The 21524-nt window shown below is 39.7% G+C and overlaps 1 protein-coding gene across 2 annotated transcripts in view; it reads left to right on the top strand.

Annotated features, from left to right (window-relative positions):
* LOC116295322 (uncharacterized) overlaps positions 1 to 14553 on the top strand; it is a 44617-nt gene extending 30064 nt beyond the window's left edge. The window contains exons 3-13 of one of the 2 annotated variants that reach the window (XM_089039830.1): positions 9294 to 9575; positions 9920 to 10180; positions 10700 to 10966; positions 11322 to 11618; positions 11733 to 11848; positions 12011 to 12069; positions 12331 to 12476; positions 12767 to 12898; positions 13006 to 13030; positions 13111 to 13141; positions 13715 to 14553. In XM_089039830.1, coding sequence (XP_088895956.1) covers positions 9294 to 9575; positions 9920 to 10180; positions 10700 to 10966; positions 11322 to 11618; positions 11733 to 11848; positions 12011 to 12069; positions 12331 to 12476; positions 12767 to 12898; positions 13006 to 13030; positions 13111 to 13141; positions 13715 to 14152 — 2054 coding nt within the window. In that variant the 3' untranslated portion in view covers positions 14153 to 14553. The remainder of the gene's footprint in view (positions 1 to 9293; positions 9576 to 9919; positions 10181 to 10699; positions 10967 to 11321; positions 11619 to 11732; positions 11849 to 12010; positions 12070 to 12330; positions 12477 to 12766; positions 12899 to 13005; positions 13031 to 13110; positions 13142 to 13714) is intronic. The other variant, XM_089039831.1, reaches the window with a different exon arrangement.
* The last annotated feature ends 6971 nt before the right edge of the window (positions 14554 to 21524 follow it).

The following is a 21524-nucleotide window of genomic DNA, read 5'->3' as shown; positions in this document are numbered from 1 at the left end:
GTTAATTGACAAGAATCTTAAGCGAAGTGTAAACAGTGGCACGGCTTAGAATGACCTAACAACCAAATATTTGTAAATAAATCCTTTCAGTTATTACAAATTAATTAAGAAAATAATCCAAGAACTGATAGAAAGAGGGAAAATTTTTTTTGAAAGACAGCTTTGAGCGTAATAATAGATACAAAAAGCTATAGTACATCGAGTCGCGTTCCAAATATGAATGAAAACAGTGCCACCGGTTGACCATCGTTTTGTTCAGTAAAGTTTTCAGTGTCATTCTTAGATTTCAATACTATATTATTAGCTAGTAGGTTTATGCTAAAACAATTAGACTACTCGTTCTCGTTTTCTATGAGTCAAATAGTCAATTCGGCTCTACGCGCCTCATCGACTATCTATCGACTCATAGAAAACTCGACATCGTAGTCTCATTGTTAATTAGAAACGATGTAATAAACGATTCAAGACAGTCCGAACCAAGCATACTTCGTAATTAGAATAGGCTGCAGAACAGAAGTTGTACATGCGATTCTATTTATAAATACTGATAATGACGGCCCAACAAGAAGTGGAATAATGAAGGAGTTCAAAGAGTAGATAACTTTGCTCTTTATGGGTTTCCTGTGGTTTGAGATCGGTTTTCTGTTTCAGTCGGCGTATACCTAGATCTGGATGAAATTCAAATTAATTACCGTTTGTAACGCACTCTCTAGCAAGCAGTTGTAGTACGTCCATGTTAGTTTTTGTTTTCAAACACCGATCAATACATGCATTATGGATTTTGGCTGCATGCGTTATTCTACTGTTTAGGTTACTTCCTTATCGACATTCAGTACTGATTACGGCATCATATACAACATATTATACTCATACTTATATTGCATAGACGGTGTTGATATGTACATTAATCTTATCATTATGAGTTAAGTGTCACGATCATGATAAGAAGTATACCACTGTTCTGCTTTCTCTGGTTCAGATCCTTTACAGGAATTGTGCTAGTTGATTTTGAATTATTTTGATTGTTTTAAGCGAATTTGATTACGATATTCTGAGATGTCATTAGAATACTCTTGTAAAAAGTATACATGACTTAGCTGTGTCTGTGTCGCTTATATTATCTCAAGATGGAGCACGGATTTGGAGCGGAGAGTCATCCATTACAGCCGTACGAGGAAAGTCAGTCACCATGACTTGGTCTGTCAACCTCACTGATGCTGATGCAAACTTGGTGTGGACTTATGTTAAGCAGCAGTAAGGCGGACTCGCGGAGCGTCGGCAACGCACCTGGAATTATGCGGGTTTTTCCCGGGCCTGGGACCCCCTTGCGCGATCTGGCGACAGCGGCGAGGAGCGCCTTACTGCTGCTGTGTTTACGAAGATATTTAGATTCTATCGAGTATCTTGTAGGGTCGCAAACGAAGGTTAAAATATTTCCTAGATATAGATGGACAACATCGCGCGCATTCAAAACAAAACTGTACGCAAGCTGCGAACCCAGGTATTGGATCGTTTGGACGCCGACTTCGCCTTCACGACATTCACAGAAGGAGAAACAGAAGGAATCATGCATGAAGAAAGAGCCGAAAAGATAATAGACCTGATGCCTGAAGGTAACTACCGTTTACAGTTAGAAGAGTATATTTTTACCCATTGTTTCGGCAACCATTTTCGGCTACCTTTTCTACTGGTAGGCACATTTTGCGTAGGAAAAGTATTTTTTTGTGTCCACTGCGCTGGCAGCAAGCACCAGAAATGTCCGTAGGGAAGTAGGTGGAGGCGAAATGCCTCTCCATGGTAGCAAGGGCCCCAAAACGAGTCCTCGTAGCAAGGGCGCGGCAAGACACCGCTACCTTTGCATGGCGAAACACCGCTCTTGGAAAATCCATAGTAGTAGCCCAAAACCTTCGACCCCTATATATAGAAGATGGAAGAGCAAAAGAGTATTTCGACTACATTGCAAGAGATGGGTATACGAGCAAAGAGTAGGCTACTAGCACATTTGCTGCTGGACAATGCCTGCGACGGAAACCTGCTGCCAGACATATCCAAGTGCAACTACTTGCGGGGCAACGAAGGACCAACCAGTCTGCAGCCGCTGGAAGGATTGCCTCCTTTCGTAGACGATGTGTTTGTCTATGGTTTTGTTTCCGAAGAGAATTTGTATGGAAAGAAGCTGCTTTGTAGGAATGCGAAGGCAATAGTCTCCAAGGTATCCATTGCAGCCACGGAGACATTTGGGGTGTTCCTACCAACCAGCGTAGTGCACACGTGCAGGCAGGGAAACATAGTAGACCGCGTCTCCAATATGGCAGCCAAGTGGTCCAGTTTGCATGGAGAACCCGCCGCGGTATTCGTAGCCAAAGTAGACACCTCGGAGTTGTCCATAGAAGCCGTAGACGAAAACATTTCCAAGTTTGCTAGGCTGCTACAAGCACACGGATATGGAATATACTCCGTGGACTACACACAGGATTTCTCCGGAACTTTGGATAGAGCTGCATTGGTGCGTCGTTTGCGGGAGTTGGGATACGTGCCGCAGCATAGTAGCGGTTGGCGCAACGGTACGATTTTGGAGAACACGCATGCTGTGGGAGAACATGTTTGCACTTGGATGGAAGACGGAAAACGTACGAAAATATACAACAAGATAGTATCCAACTTCGAAGCCGGAGAAGTGCAAAACCCAGTAGGAGCAAAGCTAGCAGAGTACGTGGATTGTCCGAACGACCACCTGCGTAGAACATTCCTGCACCCAGACGTGCAGAAAAGAGGATGCAGCAGAGTGGAAATATCCATCTACGGCAAAGACTTCTCCAACTCCCACACCAATGCCATAGCGGAGACCATATAACCTTTGCAGGACATATTCGTAGTACAGCCGCCAAAGAATTTGTGGTTGGCTCTCGCAGAACACTTGGATAGATGCTGCTGCATTTGCTGCGAAGAGACGGGAGAAATATTCCTAGCGTGGTACTGCAATTTGGGAACACGGCGCATAGCCGGTGTGCGAGTTCGAGGCAACGAAAAGTGGGAACAATGCGTACTTTGGACGATAGCAGAGTTTGGGTTCCGAAACTGTCCTATATTCCGCGTGGATATCCTAGGAACAGACCCGGTGGAAATACCTCCACTGCGCTGCTACACGAAGGACTCCCCAACCATACTAGCGGAGTCCAAGTTTCCCACTCGAGTGCATGCAAATGCCCCCACCATTGCCACGATGCTACCCCCAACGGAACACGTGGAGTGGGTTTGGCGCACAAAGAAGGCACAAAGGATCGGAGTAGAAAAGAGTCCGTTCGGCATTTTGGAAGTGCCTTCCTCCCGCAGAATATCCTTCCTGTCCAAAAGAAAACGACAGCAAAGATTGGAAGACATACGGGACGATTTGGAAGGCGACGAGTGGGTCGAAGCCACGAAGAGATACCACGCAGAGCTGTCGGAACAAAGGCAGTCCATCCTGCCGCAAAAAGAAGAGGACAGGAAGAAAATAGAGAAAGAGTTGGAGAAGTACAGGAAAACATTGGATAGAATGTCCAGAAGAACAAACAATCTACGCAAATTGTTCTTTGGAGAGGACGTAGCCAAGCGCTTTCTAGAGGATTCCGTGCCTCGTAGAACCAAAATACATCGAATGCAAGAAATACCCGCAGGGGACTACAAAATACTAGGATACGCAGTACCCAAAAACGTAGATGCCGCTTGGCCTGCCAAAGGGCACCGAGTAGCTTTGCGCAGGGGGGCAAAAGAAACTGTTGTAGCATGGGCTGTGGATGCGTTGCTGGATGCATTTGCAGTCGGGAAGTTCGAATCAAACGGCAACATACACACTGCCATACCTGGAGAAGAAATATTGCTGGAGTGGGAAAACAACATAGCGACTGTCTTCGTGCCCGAAGGGCCCGGTTTGGATACGTACTACGAATTGGCTAGGAAAATAGACCATTCGATGCCCCGGAATCCAGGAAAGCTACTAGAAGTGCCGGCGCCGCCAAACAAAGAATGCACGCAGGCTTTGCATATGCAGCCGGGCGAATACCAATGCTGGAAATACACCAAAACCACCTACAGAAAAAAAGAAAGGACAATCCTGTTTCTCTCCGAAAAATGCTCGGAGTGCGTTTTGGAGGGCTGCACGGTAGAACATGCAACCACTCCGGTCTGGGGACACTTCTTGGACGAGCAGAAAATGGACTGGACGTCTCCACCACCGCTATACTGCAAAATTGGTAGAGAAAAGACTATCAAAGCAAAGAAGAAAGACAGACTGGTGCACGTCTCTACTCCATCTCCGGAATCCTAGAATTTCTCTGCGGCTCCGCTGGATGTCTGTAGTAGATAACTTTGGGTGGTTGCATGCGCGCCCAAACGACAGCAGCTACGCCCACTAGCGCAAATAGCACATTGCCGGCTATTTGCCAGTCTATTTTTGTGGATACTTCCTCCACTTCACCCTCTATTTCTTCGAAGGAATCCTCTTCGGGTTCCTCTTTTTGTTCCATTTTGGCTAGCAATTCCTCCTTTGCGTCTCGGAGTTCTTCTCTAGCTTTTTGGAGATCGTCCAAGACTATAGCAAAGGAATCCTGCACTTCTAGGAAATGTTTCTGCAGGTCTGTAGTTGGTGGCTTTTCGGGGATTGCTACCTCCAGACCATTCTCTCGCTCTATCCTACGAATCTTTGGTATTCCTATGCCGTACTATTTGGCTGCCTTTTGCAGCCCTACTCCATTTCTCCTATCTTCCAACAATCCTGCGATTTCTTCCTCGGATAGTATTTTGGGTGTTGCCATATATATCTACGAATACGGGTTTGGGCATGGGTATTCCATGGACAAACACTATGGATCCATAGGGGTATTCCGTGGGTCCATAGGTATATAGATGTATCTCTACATAGCTGCGGGTATGGTCGCATACGTGCTAGGAGAACAAAGAACTACAGAAATACTTTTGGAGATCTTGGAAGGTCTCTACCGAGCGCAAAAGACTTTGCAAGGAATTCGCATACCAGGCTACATAGCCACTTTGGCGCAACTACCACGAAATAGATAGAGGGTGTCGAAGGTTTTGGGCTACTACTATGGATTTTCCAAGAGCGGTGTTTCGCCATGCAAAGGTAGCGGTGTCTTGCCGCGCCCTTGCTACGAGGACTCTTTTTGGGGCCCTTGCTACCATGGAGAGGCATTTCGCCTCCACCTACTTCCCTACAGACATTTCTGGTGCTTGCTGCCAGCGCAGTGGACACAAAAAAAATACTTTTCCTACGCAAAATGTGCCTACCAGGAATACCCGTGTGGGAGTAGAAAAGGTAGCCGAAAATGGTTGCCGAAACAATGGGTAAAAATATACTCTTCTAAAAGAAAGCTCGCTTAGTAAACATCTGCTTCGAAAAGAGCGTGACAGGATTCTATTTACATATCGAACGTCAGTCTGGAAATTACGCGTAATATTTATGCTAATTCCACTATCTTCTCGGAATCCATCCTAACAGGGGGTGGTTGGGGTCTATTTTGTAAAATATTTCATAAATTACGTCAGGGTAATAAGGAATATCCTTATCCAGCCGACAAAACATCCACTTGGCTTTTGTCATATCAGAAACCTCGGGAATAGACTTACCGGTAATTTCAGACAAAAGATAGGGAATAGCTTTGTAATATTTCCCTAGCTTTAATTTTTTCAGCGTTTTCCGTAGACTTTGTGGGGTTGGCTCTTCTAAGTGGTCTATGATTTTCTTCTTTACTTCGTTGTCTAAATATACCGGTTGATAACCTTGGATATGACTCATCCAGTCCCTAAAGTATTTTATTCTCTTATAAGGTGTTTTCTTACGACCTCCATTGGCGTAATACTGCTCTCTGGTAGCATTCGGTACGGCATTGCGAATGTTTTTACCACACTCGTAACATTGTGCTGACGTGTCGTCTTCTATTTGCATTTTTTTACCACAACACCAGAAACCCTTGGGCTTGGGTATATTAACTTTGGGTCTTAGACAAATCATACAGAAGTCATAAGCAAACTCTTTACATTCATGCATATATAGAGCAAATATCTTCGCAAACACAGCAGCAGTAAGGCGCTCCTCGCCGCTGTCGCCGGATCGCGCAAGGGGGTCCCAGGCCCGGGAAAAACCCGCATAATTCCAGGTGCGTTGCCGACGCTCCGCGAGTCCGCCTTAAAATTATCAACGTTGATGGTGATACAAAAACAGATCTGGTTCGATTCACGAACACAGGAGAGAAAACTATTTTTAATCCAAATTATCAGAGTCGTGGATCAGACTTGACTTCGAATATCACTCAGACTGGTTCAGTCGTGACTATCATGTTTACAATGACGAACCTGAGAACAACAGACGAGATGAAATACAAAGCCGTGTTGGGGTTTTCTTTCGATTACAGCAGTTATCCTGGTGTTACAATTCTGGCTGTACAAGGTGAGAATCAGGACATAATTCATTAAATTTGCCGATAAAAAATATTTTTGTATTCATACCATTACTGATGGCATATTTTACGATGATTTGAATAAAGAAGAACCACAAGTCAGTTTGTAACGTAATTCCTTGCTCACAACAAAATGCAGAAGAAATCACCATCGCCTAGGATCGACTAACAGCGACTGTAATGAAGTTTTTAAAAAATCCTATATATAGCAACACATCTGACTAAGGATTAAACGAATTAAGCAAGTTTTAAACATAAGTACTTTGTATACAGAATATATGGGACTTTTGATTGTGTATATAAATATGTAATCAAGGCCTTCGGCTATGTTAGCAGGAAGTGGAACTAACAGAAAAACTAAGATGCTGTAATACAAGTACTAGCACTGTTACATAGTTTTATGCACTTTCCGCGCATAATTCAAGATGGCAATACTCCTTGTAAATATTTGTGACTTACAAAAAGCAGCAAAGCAATTTAGAAATGAAAAAACATTAAGTTGAGAAAGATGAAGGTAAATCTTTGTGTGTGTGTTTTTTTCTTTTTCTTTTTTCTTTTTGTCTTTCTATTACTTTTTTTTTGCGATTTTGTTTACCAATACACCAATGTATTAATATATTTGAAGGATCGTCCACCAAACCTCGTGAGCATTGAAAAATTGCAAACCTTATCTTCTCTCGCCTGGCTAAGGTGAACTTCTCATATAATAGCATTATAGTATTATTGTAAATTAATATTACTAACATAAATTTATGATGTCATACTTTATATTGTGTAGTGTATGTAATATATTACGGCAGTTTTATTTCCATTGAATAATTTTATCATTAAAAACTTTAGCTAAAAATTTGGTTCAGATTTCAAGTTGTCTTAACTCTTCTCCCTCTGTTAAAGATGCGGCCGTCAAGACTTCTACTTTTTATAGAATTTGTGTATTTGGATTTCCTTCCCGTCTTGCCAGAATCTACATCAATGAGCATTTCTCCAAACCAGATTAGTTTTTGTCTTGGAAGTCTTGCAACCATCTCCAGTACGTCATACGCCAAGCCTCCTGCTAACTACTCTTTGTATCGTAACACAAAGCTGATCCATGATAACAGTACAAGTGGAGTGTTTAGTGTGACATTAAATGAATTAGGCAAGAAAAACTACACCTGTGTACCGTAGAACACCGTGGGGTTTGGTCAATATTGAAGTTTGCCGCTTCTCGTCAAAGGTACTATGGGAGTACTAAATCTCTCTTTCAAACATTTTGTTATTTCATGCTCATATATCTAACAAATAAAACTGGTATTTCAGTGCTTCGTTCAGTAATAAAGCACGCAGGACGTGACGTAAGCACGTGCAAAGCGTTAGGAGAAGCACGATACGTAATTGAGTGCTTCTCCCACTTCTTGAGTGCTTACGGCGCTTCTTATGTGCTAATATGTTAATTTATTACCATAAATATTTGACATAACATAATTTGTTTATGCTAAATAAAGTAGGTATGTAAGTATGTAATTGGTATTATACCATAAGCGGTTTTTTTTTTTGTTTTTTTTTAAAGATTTTAAAATGACCTTGGTTTAGAGTTAAGAAATAGTACGTACTGCACGACTTTTATTTTTTCATACCTTTCATGGCTTTGAATTTCTGTTTTGCTTCTCTTCTTTCATCACAACAGTTGAAACTGAATAAATTGCCATAGAAACATAATACCAGCACCATTTGACAGTTGAGTGAGGGCATTTTTTAAATCACTCTAAATGAAAACTCAGTAATAGTCAACATCTGATCAGCAATAGTCGATACAAAAGAATCTAATGGAATTAGGGTCTACTGTGTATTATTGATCTATTTCACGGGTGGTTTAGTGACTTTTTATGTGGATTCAAATGAATATTTGATACTTTGGTTTTTTCTCTGTAGAGCCACCAAATATTGATGGATGTCAGGTTGCTAGTATGAATATGATCAATGGATCAGTTATCGAAGGAAAAAGAGTGACGTTGTCGTGTAACATCAGTGGTAGTGATCCACTGAACATAACATGGACCAATGGTGTTCAAGTGTGGAATCAAGTGAACCAGACGTTCAATTCTGTTAACAGAGAAAATACTGGAAATTATCATGTGACAGTTGATAACGGCAAAGAGTGTAAAAAAACAGCATCGGAAAATCTCACACTCAGTGTATACTGTTAGTGTTATGTCATAATTGTTATTTTAGTGATCTGAACCTAGTTTTGTTATAAAACGTTTCAAATTGTCTCATCTATATCGATCACATCATGTGATGGCGTGTTAATGTACCAAGGACAATTGTCTACCAGTTGTTTTAGAATAGTCTAAACTAATAGCTACTAGCTAATTTAATTAGTCATCTCGCACTAATACCTGGCCATTAGAGCTGAAACTGTGTGTGTCTAATGCATACCCCATTTTTTCTCACACTAATTATCTTCTTCATCATCATCATCGTCGTCGTCATAATCATTATTGTGATTGTTATAGCATGATTATTAAACAATGCCAGATAAAGTGTTTTACTTTTTCCTAGTTTAGAGTTAACTATTTGCGGTACTTATTTGTAAGATAAAATATTAAGCAACTTTATATTTTACTTTTTTTAAACGGGCAAAAACTTAATGCGCCAAAAATGACCGATCTATTGCAAAAAAGGTCTAGTTGTACCCCTCTTGACGAGCAGCAATGCTTATTTTAAATATTGGTTATGGGGGCGTTTCATATCGGTTTTTTAAAGAGTTCCCTAAGATTATACCGTACTTCTATTATTTGAAATTGATTGTCGTATATATATCTATTATTTATTTAACTATCCTATTCAACAATATTGCAGTCCCTCCAACAATCACTGTGTTGATTTGTCAAGGCTGTCAAAGTGGAGTTGCCGTCGAGAACCAAACCATCACCTTGGTGTGTAATGCTACTGGTAAACCCATGCCAAACATCAGATGGATGAAGAATGGAGAATATTACAATGGAAGTAGTTCATGGTCAAGCCCAGTGAACAACCTTGTCTTCCAAAAATTTGCAATAAGCGACACAGGAATTTACACCTGCATTGCTGACAATGGGGTTGGCAATCCGGGAAGGAAATCATTCATTTTATCTGTTAACTGTAAGTGAAGATTTAATGTACTCAATGTACATTTTGTCATGCGAAAAGAACAATTCATTTTCATTTTCAATTCATTTTCGCTCTATTGTTTTACGCAATTGCCAAATTACTGAACACAAAAATGTATTAACTGGTATGTCAAAGAGGATTGCTCGTTTCTTTAAAGCAAATTTCGCTTCACCTAGAAAGGCCACTGACTTTCCTCTCAGCTCCCACCAACGAACTTAGTTTTCATTCATATGTAAGCGAAGCTGATTGTATGAAAACTGGCCTTCAATTACATTACAATAAAACCATGCTTAACAAGGTTGTATCGTAATGTATGATGCGTTGTTATTTTCCAGATAGACCAGAAAATACCAGCATTAAGATATCTGATGAGAAAAAGTTCTTCTGTAAAGGAGATTCGATACACGTTATTTGTACGTCACACGCCAAGCCCGCCCCAGTTTACTCTTTGTATCGTAGTAACGTGTTTCTTGGTAGTAATGCTATTGGTATCTTTGTTGTTGAACTTGCTGAGAATGGAAATTACAGTCTTACCTGTATACCAAATAATAAAGTTGGTATTGGACCAAGTAAGAGCGAAAGTGTTACAGTAAAAGGTAAACCAGATAATATACCATAGCATGGCTGATAGTTATGTATGTATTTATATATGCATACCAGGAGAAAATGTCAATGATAGAGTAGAGTTGTTCCTAACAAAAGCGTAGGGGATGCAAATGTACGCCTTAGCACCTTGGGAATGCTAATGAGCAAAAAAAAAAAAAGCGCTCGAACTGCATGCATAGATAATCATTGCATTGTTAAGATATCTGGCTGTCTGTGAAAAACGTGTTTTGTTTTCATTTTTCACTGTCAGCTCATTGCACATGTCTTAAGTTCTACCTTACTTTCAAATGTAATAAAGCTATTTTTGCTATGACGATACAGGGACCGGTTGTATTGAGGGAAGATAGCGCTATCAGATGAATAAATCGATAGCATATTAGGTAAAATGTCATTAAAGATATCCCCTAGTTTTTTCAACACTTCTACCTCTTTCTTTCCCGATTAACAGAATCGATTTAAAAACAGACATACTAAAAAAATCCAACTTCGAATTTATTCATAATTTTCAGAGCCTCCCAAAATCACCAATTGCCGCATTAATGGTTCTCTAAGTACGAGCCAACCAGTCGTTGAAGGGGATGTGGTAACAGTGACCTGCAGTACATCTGGTAGTCCTCCACTTACTGGAAGATGGACCAAAGATGGACGTGTGTGGAATGGGAATAATCTTATATTCAACCCAATAAATCGAGCAGATGCTGGATCCTACAAGTTTATTCTAAACAATGGAGACGAATGCAATAAAACAGAGCAAAAAAATCCCATATCTGTTTATTGTAAGTAGACTTGCTTGGTGATAAAGAAAATTCCATTGTTTACAAGTAAACCCTATAGGTCGTCAACGTCACACGTCAATTCCGGTCTCGTGTGGGATTTTTATCACCTGCATAGCAAGTTTACTATGGAAATGTACACCAATGGATGATTGCGCAAGGGAGCAGGGCTTGCTCCTCACTGAAGTCTGTTAATCAGATATTCAGATTTATGACATTCATTCAGCTGATTGATATCAAGCCATTTCTTTATATCCTAAAGCAGTGTCGATGCTGACTGACTGAGTGAATGAATGATTGTTTGATTCAGTGATTATCAGTGTAAATATTTCTTTCGTTTGTTTCTCTTTTTAAACAGACTTAGATCCTCTGGAAGTGATTGGATCAAGTAACAAGAGCTACAGTCAGTCCAATCCACTGGTATTGTTCAACTTTAGTATCAACGCATATCCCAGTAACACATCCCTGTCTTGTAATCCTTCTGCACCGAATATATTGACTGCCATCACCAGCCATGATGCAGGGTTAAATAGAAAACAGTATCTGGTGGTGGCTATCATTCAGAATGATTTGGATAGTGCTAGCATTGTATGTAAAGCTGAAAATAGCGTTGGTGTACGAGAAAGGACATTGCATTTTTACAGACAGCCGATAGGTGAGTAATCTTTAATAAGAGTTACAAATGTCACTGGCTTAAGTTGAGCCAGTCCTGATGTTTCTTGCTATGATCTACCAAGCCATATTTTACTGGTTTTGTCTTCTAATTTAGTCTTAAAGGAAGCTTTTGCCGGCCAGTTTAGTATAACAAACCCAAAATGGCAGGATGACCTTCAGGACGTAAAGTCAGCAGGCTACAATGATCTTAAACAGAAGTGCATCAAAATAGTAAGTAGAATTTTCATTTTCGTTCGTTCGTTCGTTCGTTCGTTCGTTCGTTCGTTCGTTCGTTCGTTCGTTCGTTCGTTCGTTCGTTCGTTCGTTCGTTCGTTCGTTCGTTCGTTCACTGCACAGTCATTGTTTTCATTCGTTTATTTTATTTGTTTCTAGTTAGAAGCTGCATACTTAGGTGTACCATATTTGGCTGCCATAAAAATTAAGGATTTCATGTAAGTATTCAAATATATAGTGGCTATAATTTCAGTAACTGTACTTATATTCGCTAAGCACCGCCACAAAAAACAGCAGTAGCGCAGCTCGCCAGGGTCTGTGCTATAGATCCTCTCTCCTTACGGAATTTGAGCACAGGTTAGCCTTGCAGTTAAGAAAATCCACACGATATCCTTACCCACATGAGTGATTTCAATATGTTATGGTTTGACTTGAGCAAAGCGGTATTCTTTTTATATTTACGACTTTTATTATAATAGCGAGGGAAGCATCATAGTGCAGTTTGAGCTCGAAGTCATCGGCAAAGTACCTGATACACTGCTGCCTTTGAGAGATTATATCAAAAGACAAGGAGAAGAGATCAATGGCTTACAGATAGACTACAACAGCATTCAGAAATCAAATGGTAAGATGGTTTAGTAGCTTGGATTCGACTCGGGGAAGGCCATGGGTGTTTTTACTTTTGTATTATCACTGATTTCATTTCTACTTGCTGATCAAGGTAATCGAGAGATCAAATAAATCGTACTCATATACTTACGATTTATTTGACATGTTCGCGGTAGCCTAGTGCCTTATTTCGCTTTCGCGACAGTTGCCGGTCTCGATACCGTGCAGTAATCAAAACAGTGGTAAACACCTGTGGGACCATATCTGTATTGTATTGTGATAACATAAATAATCCGTATGCCGCAGATCAAGAAAATAAGCCGATTCCATGTAAAGAGGAGAACAAGACACTGTTGGCAGTTCTTGGAGCCCTGTTTGGTTTGTCGATTGTCCTGGTCATCATGCTTATAGTGGGGTTCCTGTGGTTCCGTAGGAAAGGTATGCTATTTTATTTAGGGTGCAAACACATTGAACATAAGAGTACAGACAAAAAAGGGGTAAAAAGTTAGGATTAACATTTTAACGATATTTTTTCCTGATTTTAGATCCAAAAGGAAATTCTGGGGAAAAGTACGTACCAATCTGAGACATTTAGACGATAAAAGGTCTGATAAATAAAAACAATTAAATGTTAATATCGCCTTTTGCAGATCAAACGGAAGTGACAAGATAGGACAAATGGTAATGTTATATGTGTAAATCTTAGCACATTATCTAATATTATCTACGTATCATTGATATTGCGCATGGAACTTTGATGCAGCTATCCATGTTATTCATTCATTCATCCACCCACCCACCCACCCACCCACCCATCCATCCATCCACCCATCCATCCATCCATCCATCCATCCATCCATCCATCCATCCGTCCGTCCGTCCGTCCGTCCATCCATCCATTCATTCCATCTTTGTTGTATTTCATTTCTACGTGCGTTATACACTTATTTCAATAAAGTTAGTCACCTGAAAAGCTATAAAGCTGAGGCCGACAAGGATTATGAGTAGACACATTTTACATGTTTCAACCGCTTGTTAACTGTTGATGGACTTGCACATCTGTTACCAGCTACAGTCTCACCACTCCTGAGCATCTTCAAGCTGCAGTTTATATCAAAAAAGCTTTACTTCCATATGATCCTCAGTCATCTCAGCTTTCTAGGTTTTTGGTGACTAACTTTATTAAAATTAAGTATATATTTGTTTCTTCTCTGTCTATTCACTCATTACTATTATTCTTCCTTACGAACAAAGAACGACATCTCACTTCAAGAGACAAGTTTTAATGCCACAGATATAGAAACACCAAATGTGCCAGAATATGAACCAATAGGAAGGCGAGGATTATCGGCGAGTAATGCAGGCATCCCTGAATATGAAGCGGTGTCAACAAGAACACAGCCGTCCCAATCACATTCTGGTATACGGACGAAAATCCCCATGCCTCAGTATGAAAGTGCAGATCAACATGGACAGACAAGGGCTGTTTCAAGTCCACCACCAGTCACCTATCAGACCATCCAACCTCGTACTGGTAACTACGATTCACTGAGTCCTTCAACACGGCTGTCCCCTAAGAGCGCAGTAGTGCCATCCACAGGAAGCCCAACACGTACAGGAGAGTACCAGGCCCTTCAACACAAGGGTGTGTCTCCACAGTACCAGTCTCTGGATGACTTGAGCAAATGTTGAGTGAATATGGACCAAAAGAGAACAGTATTGATGAGGCAATGCCTTATGCTTTTAAATGCTACTAATAGAGTAAATGATATGCGGGACATCTGTACCATTACTGATATCACACTCACTCCTCTATCATAAAAGATACACTTGCAATTTTTATGACATTTTTCACTTTTCTTTGGTTATTTTAGACACATTGATCATACTAGACAGTCTTGTAACAATCAAGTATTAGATATTATCAATCAAGAGTGAATATGGACCAAACGAGAACAGTATTGATAAGGAATTGCCTTGTGCTTTTAAAAATGCTATTAATAGAGTAAATGATATGCGGGACATCTGTATCACATATTACTGATATCCGTTACCTTTACTTCTCGATTATTAAAGATACACTTGCAACATAATCTGTTCACATTTTGCTCCTACCTTCGGTTCTGTTAGACACATTGATCATACTTAAAGACAGTGTTGTAATAATCTTGTAAATCATACATATATATCATATGCAGATGCAAAACTAATTAATTTGAGAACCAGGCTCCGATATTCGTCTTCGGCCAGTGATTAGGCAGCAGCCATAACTGACTATTAAACTGCTCTTCTAGACGGACGTTCACTTGAAGATTATTGAAAACCCGTAAGCTAGACGAGAGTTTTTATAATCAGAAAAATGAACAGGCCATTGATTGGTATGCCTCATAACCAGCTTTGTTTTTATCCTGTTCTAATAAGCCTTTTCATAGTTTAAGAATCGATTCCACTGCGCATGCGATTTTTTCCCGAATTTCTCACCTTCTTTTGTTTAATTAAGAACAAAAGAAGGTTTAGACAAAAGAAGGTGACAAATTCGGGATAAAATCGCATGCGCAGTGGAATCGATTCTTAAACTAAGAAAAGGCTTATTCTTGCTTAATTCTTGCTACCGTCTGGTAAGTGTTGAAGGCTTGACACTAAAAGAAAATATCACTGTTCTGCATTCCAAATTTAGTGTAGATAATGTAGTGAACTGATGCGTGATTTGTTTAATCGTTCTGCGCAATATCTTTAAGCTAAGAAGTCCCAAGTTACATATATCCATGAAGTGAATTGAAAGCTAGTATAACGTGACCTCCAGATAGCTACAAAAGTAATATATACAATATAAGTGGCGTGTTGCAACGATATTCAACGAACTAATTAATAATTCATGAGGAAAGCACAACAGAAATCATGACCGTGAAGAGGTTTATAATTCTGATGCAGAATCATGTTTATTTGCATAAACTTGGATTTTTTTTGGCCAGATTAACTTTTATCTTAATTTTTTTTTAGTGAAACACAAAGGAACTAACCTAAAAAAATTTTAAGCAATGTACAATATTCGTGTCCGTGTTGTATCCGATATACAAACGCTCGGCTACGCCTCGAGTTTATGCAATAGATCAAAAACGAGTGCGAGTGTTTGATCAGGGCATCCAAATACCATGAAACAGATGCTTTTATTGTTTCAAGGTGTTTGGGTGCCCTGATCATACACGAAGCACGAGTTTTTGAACTGACTTCTCAAACTCATTATAATTCATTTGTTCTTGAATCTCGTGAGACTAAAAATTCCTTCGCAATAATTCATTTATTCGCCAGTGGTTTGATCAGTGTCTTGATCCGTTATTAATCCAGTATCAAGAGTACGTGCACGTGACCACAATGCAAAGTCGCCATTGGTCATTGACCTCATGAATTATTAATGAGATTGAGAAATATTGTATAAAACGTAAATAAGAGAAGGAAACCTCTTAATAACGCGCGTGCCATTTACGCACGGGAGTGGGGTAAGGCAAAATTTAAAGTGCATCCGGTGGCTAACAATAGCCCAACAGGGAATTTACATGGCGCGCGCGTTATTAAGAAGTTTCCTTCCTTTCCTCTGTTGTTTATGCTCTCTTGATATATTACATTATCAATACAATCCGTTGTTATGATAAACCCTGTCTGCGAGTATTGGTCCACGGACTATTTAAATATTCTCCGCATAGATTATCTACCACTCTTCGCAATAAATCGTTCAAGAGCACAACTGTTTGCTTTGTAGCCCTCCCGACCCACCCTCATAATCTGTGTTAGGTGATGACCCTGTCTTCTTCAATTTCGGGTTTCCTTTGCACGTTTCCTTATGGTAAACCACCATGTCCTTTTGGGGGAAATATATACGAATCTAGAAGCAGTATGGAGGCAAAAGCTCCCGACCGACATGACACTTGCGTCGTATTTACAAACGATCCTTTGTGTTTATCTCCATATCTAATTATTATAACAATTATTTTACTTCACTTAACTTACTTTAATGGTTATACAGCAGAAAGAAAAAAAATGCTATGGGGAGAACCTGAAACATGAAATGAGCTTCCTTACCGAGCAGGCTACCCAGTACATACAAAGAGAACAAAAACTATGAGAAAAATGGAATATATATGTATATATACATGCATGCATGCATGCATACACGGCACCGCGCAGAGACTCAGCTCCACCCCAACGACATAACATCGAAAAAATGGACCAGAACCTCCTCGCTACGCCGCACACACACACACACACACACATACCCTTGGAATTGACTGATACATAAGTTATCAAGTACTTGTACCAAGGTAACTTAAATGATGGTCATTGGCGCATTTATTCATTGGTATAATTTAAAAAAAAGTGTTCAAAATCCCAGAGATAGTGAAGTCTGACAACGGCCCACAATACAGCTCGTCCGAGTTTGCCAGCTTTTCAGATTCGTGGAATTTCAAACGTGTGACTTCAAGTCCGAAGTACCCGCAATCGAATGGTCTTGCTGAGATAAACGTCCAAACGGCAAAGCTCATGCTAGAGAAGGCTAAGCTCTGCGGGAAAGGCCCACATCTGGCACTACTTGAACAACGGAATACACCAATCAACAATTCCAAGACACCAGCCCAGCTCTAAATGGGAAGACGTCTACGCTCCATGCTGCCTTGCACAACACGAAACCTGCTAACACAAAGCCCAAGCCACAGCGAAGTCCAGCTACGCCTTCAAAAAAAGCAACTTACCCAAAAGGCACAGTATGACAAGGTTGCCAAGGAACTAGAGCCTCTAGCACCAGGTGACAATCAAGACAGAGGACGGAGGCGATTACAGGAGGAACAGGAGACACCAGTTCAAGGGAAAACAAACGCCCAAGGGTGCCCTTAAGAGACCAGAAACCTCCCGCTACGAACATTAACATACAACACAAACATTACAAGCTTTAGAGACATTTTAGATAAGCCATTAACATTGTTTCAGTTTTCACTCTCATTCTTCAAAGGGGAGTTGCACCATATTGCGTTACATTATCACGATTGTAATTCTATATCTTAGTCTTCTATATATAAGACCTGTAAGATTATGACATTGAGAGTGAATAAAGCACACTTAACACACGAGGCATAAGACAATTACAGTATTTGTATGAATTTGCACGGTCGCTTTCTGACTCCATGTCTAGAGAAGTAGGAATTCATTTTGCGAATGATGCTTGTACTTGTGTAACTAGTAAGAGATGAGATCTCCCAATAGCGGCTGTAGTAATTTACCACGATTAGATAGTTCGTGTTGTTCCAGGTGAATAATTTAAGTCGGTTGCGACAATTTGCCATGGGTATCTGGGGATCTCGTGTGGTATCTCTAGTCTTTTTTATCTTTATACTTTATTGTGTATATCGAATGAAAGTCTTCTTTTGCTTGCCGATAGGACCGCGCGATAGATATATGAGGTGAACGAAGTTGCTTTTTCTTGAACGAAAAACATACGATAGTTGAATACTGAAAAAACGAATTCTTTATGATTTATAGAGCTAAATAAAACGCAAATATTCTTTGTAATATGCTCTCCTTTTTGTGTTTCGTTTAGCATTAAACGGACGGAAGTGACGTCAGTCAAACCATGAAAAATCAACATTGTTTACCAGTATTTTAAGTATGGTGCTCCGCGCAGGAGTTCCGCTAATATTTCAGCATAGTCGTTTTGAAAGAGTTCAGATTATTCACATATAGGTTTAGTTCATCAGCAAGTGTGTTGCATATTCTTGTTGCTCTGATAAGAAAGGACTTCTGGTACGTCACTGTTTTGAAAGGACTGACCAAGTACTTAACTACTTTGCTGTTTGATGATCTTGTTGGTCTGCTTATGCGTACTTCAGGTAGTACAGAGGGTTTCACATGTGCTAAACCATGCGTCATTTTAAAGAAGAGGACCATATTCAGGTACTCATGCCAGTAGATTAAGGTAGAAGCGCTAAGTGTTTTAGTCTTGCGTTGTAAGAAACAGTACAGAAGAAAGGTAGGTATTTTCTAGTTTCCAACGATATTGAAAGGGGAAAAAACGCGGATTCAGTATTATAAAGGAAGAAGAGTTCGGAATCAAAACAGAAAGTTTTCAGTCAAGCAAAAAGAGAAAACAAGGCGGCCAGTGAAACGATTCCGCTGATAAAAAGCGAAAGGTGAAGTCAGACTATATACTACATTAGTAGTATGGTACGCACCGTTCGACCCCGGTTTTTGTGCCTGATGATTATGAAATGCCCCTGAAACGCGCCTGAACCGTTCGCCGTCCTGATTGGTCCATTCGATCAGCAGGAAATGACGCCATAGCTCATTTGCATTGCGCCTGAAGCGATTCTGATTGGTCCGTGCAACAGACAAGAAGTGACATAAAATCTTATTTCATTGCGCCTGAACCGATTGCGGCTCAGATCGATCTAAACTACTGCGCCTGAAATGAATGGGATGCTTATTGGTCCAATCCATTAACGGGAAATGATATCACGATTTTTTGGTTAGCAGCTGAAGCGTGTTATAATGGCGTTATTAAGCGGCGTTATTATTCATGTAGTCAAAGATGGATCAAGAAGTGTTCTGCAGGAAGTCAGGTGTGTGTTTTTAGCAAACAATAATATATTATTTAATACTGATTTTTGATAAGAATTGTTATCGACAAATCGAAGGATTTCTCTCAAAAGTTTTAATATTTGTATAGATAAGCTTAATCGATTTTAATGCTGGATGAAATTTATCTTACCTTAACTTATCTGAATCATGTAAACTTTGTTTTTCGAAAACTTTTCGTTCATTCGTGATTCAGTTCCGTATCTTTCTCCCTAATAAAAACAGATTTAACAAAATCGAATTAAAGTCGGATCTCAAAACCTAGTACTTACAGCTTATGTTTTCAAGCTTGTGGAAAAGTAGTTAAGGCTTATAGAAAAGGAATAAAAATATTTTAATGAAGAATTAGGATCAGAAAACTATTTTGAGCTGATAACACATTTGGTTTTAACGTTCAGAGCCTTCATTTCACAAGTTTAGTTAGTTCATGATCGCCAGCCACTTTTCTCTCGCTGATGCTACCTAATCATTTAATTTCTTAATTTCATTGCGGTAAAAATACGGTTCTTACAAAAACCTAAACTCTTCATGGATAACCAAACATTGTCATGTAAAAGAATTAAAAGTAAGCTTATGTTTTGCTCACCTTCTCTTTTAAGCAGTTTTCTATTCTGTCTTTATATGCCGTGCTCCTTTGTCCATAAAAAGATAGGAAATCTCCGAAATTTGGATTTTAATGAAAGACATCCAAGGTAAATTTCACTAACATTGAAATTTTATTGGATTATCTGTACTTATCTTTTGTTTTTCAAGTAAAATTAACAAGGAATTCAAAGCGTAAAAATGTTTGGCCATGATAAACTTTGTCGAAGAACTTTTCAATAACAAAACTAGCCCCTGGGGCGGACAGTAGTGGGCTGTGTACATGTGACAAAATTCCTAAGTGGGACAGTACTAAGGTCGAAAACAAAGACTCGTGCGAAGAAAAAGATGTAGTGCATTTCCATTTCATTTTTTCACTTCATGTTTTCCCTTATGGGGGACACTGTTTTACAATTATTTAACTTAACTTAAGTATATTTATTGTTTTATTTTTGCATACTTACATTATATATATATATATATATATATATATATATATATATATATATATATATATTTTTTTTTTCTTGTGTTTTGTCTCTTCCTATTTAATTTAGATGTAAATGACCTAAATACTTGTTATTATCTAAGATGGTAGAGCTAACTGGCCTAGTATAGCCCATATAGGTTAATTCCAGTTAGCTTGCACCTAAATATATGGCAATTTATCTTTTTGCCCTAACTTATCTTATGTGATATTTATGGTGCTAAATAAAAGATTGTCATTGTCTTCATCTCGATGGATAGAAAAAATTGAAGAGTTTTTGCCCGATGGATTTTTATTTTCCTCTTTCAGTTTTATCTAAATTGGGCTCCCTCTGCTATTTTTATTTTATTTAGCATTTACCTCACACTAAATCATAGTTCAAAAAAAATGAAAAATATAAACAAATTCAAGCAGATGAGAGGTAACGGATACCATCACAGGTTTCCCCAATTACCTATTGGGAGCTCCGCTTTTAGGCAGTGCCTCAGTAAATATATATATTATGCTTCCTTTTAATTTATTACCTAGCTACCACATTTCTAGCAACATGCCAAGAAGTAAAAGAGAGTTTCCCCATAAAGTTTCAAATCATAGCGCGAGGGCTTTCATGAAAATTCAAGACCGAAGGCCGAAGCTTAACAGTCTCGAACTAGTTTTCAAGGTGTGGTCTGATTTGTTTAAGGTGCAACGTCCGCTTCGTTTATCCGCCTGTCAAACCCTTTGTACCCGTGTCAAGTATAATGATGGGCTGTTATAGGATTTATCTGCGAGTCGAGAACGTTGAATGTAGCGGTGGTGTGATTTTTTCTCCATGAAAATAAATAATTCCTTTAGGATTGAATGATGTCACCACTTCGGTATTCTACTGAGTGCGAAAGCGGTCAGCAGCAGTAAGGGGGACTCGCGGTGATGCTAGGAACCTATCATTTTTTCACGGGAATTACAGGCGTCATCACCTATAGCGAGCTATTTTACGGCACGGGAATAACCCGTAGAAATACGCGAGTTACACTAACAGCTTTTGTGGTATCAGCAGTAAGGGGGACTCGCGGTGGATGTCGAAGATTTACGGGTTTTACGGGCGGTTTGAGGAATGGTCCGGCACGGGAAATACCCGTGTCTTGTTATTTGTTGCTGCTATGTTAGGAATCGAAGGTATCGCAAACGAAGGTTAAGATATTCCTTAGATATAGATGGACACCATCACGAGCATTCGTAACAAAACTGTGCGCCGACTGCGAACTCAGGTGTTGGATCGCCTGGAAGCGGACTTTGCCTTCACAACGTTTATGGAGGGAGATACAGATGAGACGATGAGCGAGGAAAGAGCAGAAAGGATTATTGACTTGATGCCCGAAGGTAATTACCGTCTGG

Source organism: Actinia tenebrosa, unplaced genomic scaffold, assembly GCF_029948245.1.
Source record: "Actinia tenebrosa isolate PJP-AT-01 unplaced genomic scaffold, QUT_ActTen_1.0 PGA_scaffold7__59_contigs__length_16204524, whole genome shotgun sequence".
NCBI lineage: Eukaryota > Metazoa > Cnidaria > Anthozoa > Actiniaria > Actiniidae > Actinia > Actinia tenebrosa.
The sequence above is the reverse complement of the archived record's forward strand: the minus strand, read 5'-3'. Positions and strand labels throughout refer to the sequence as shown.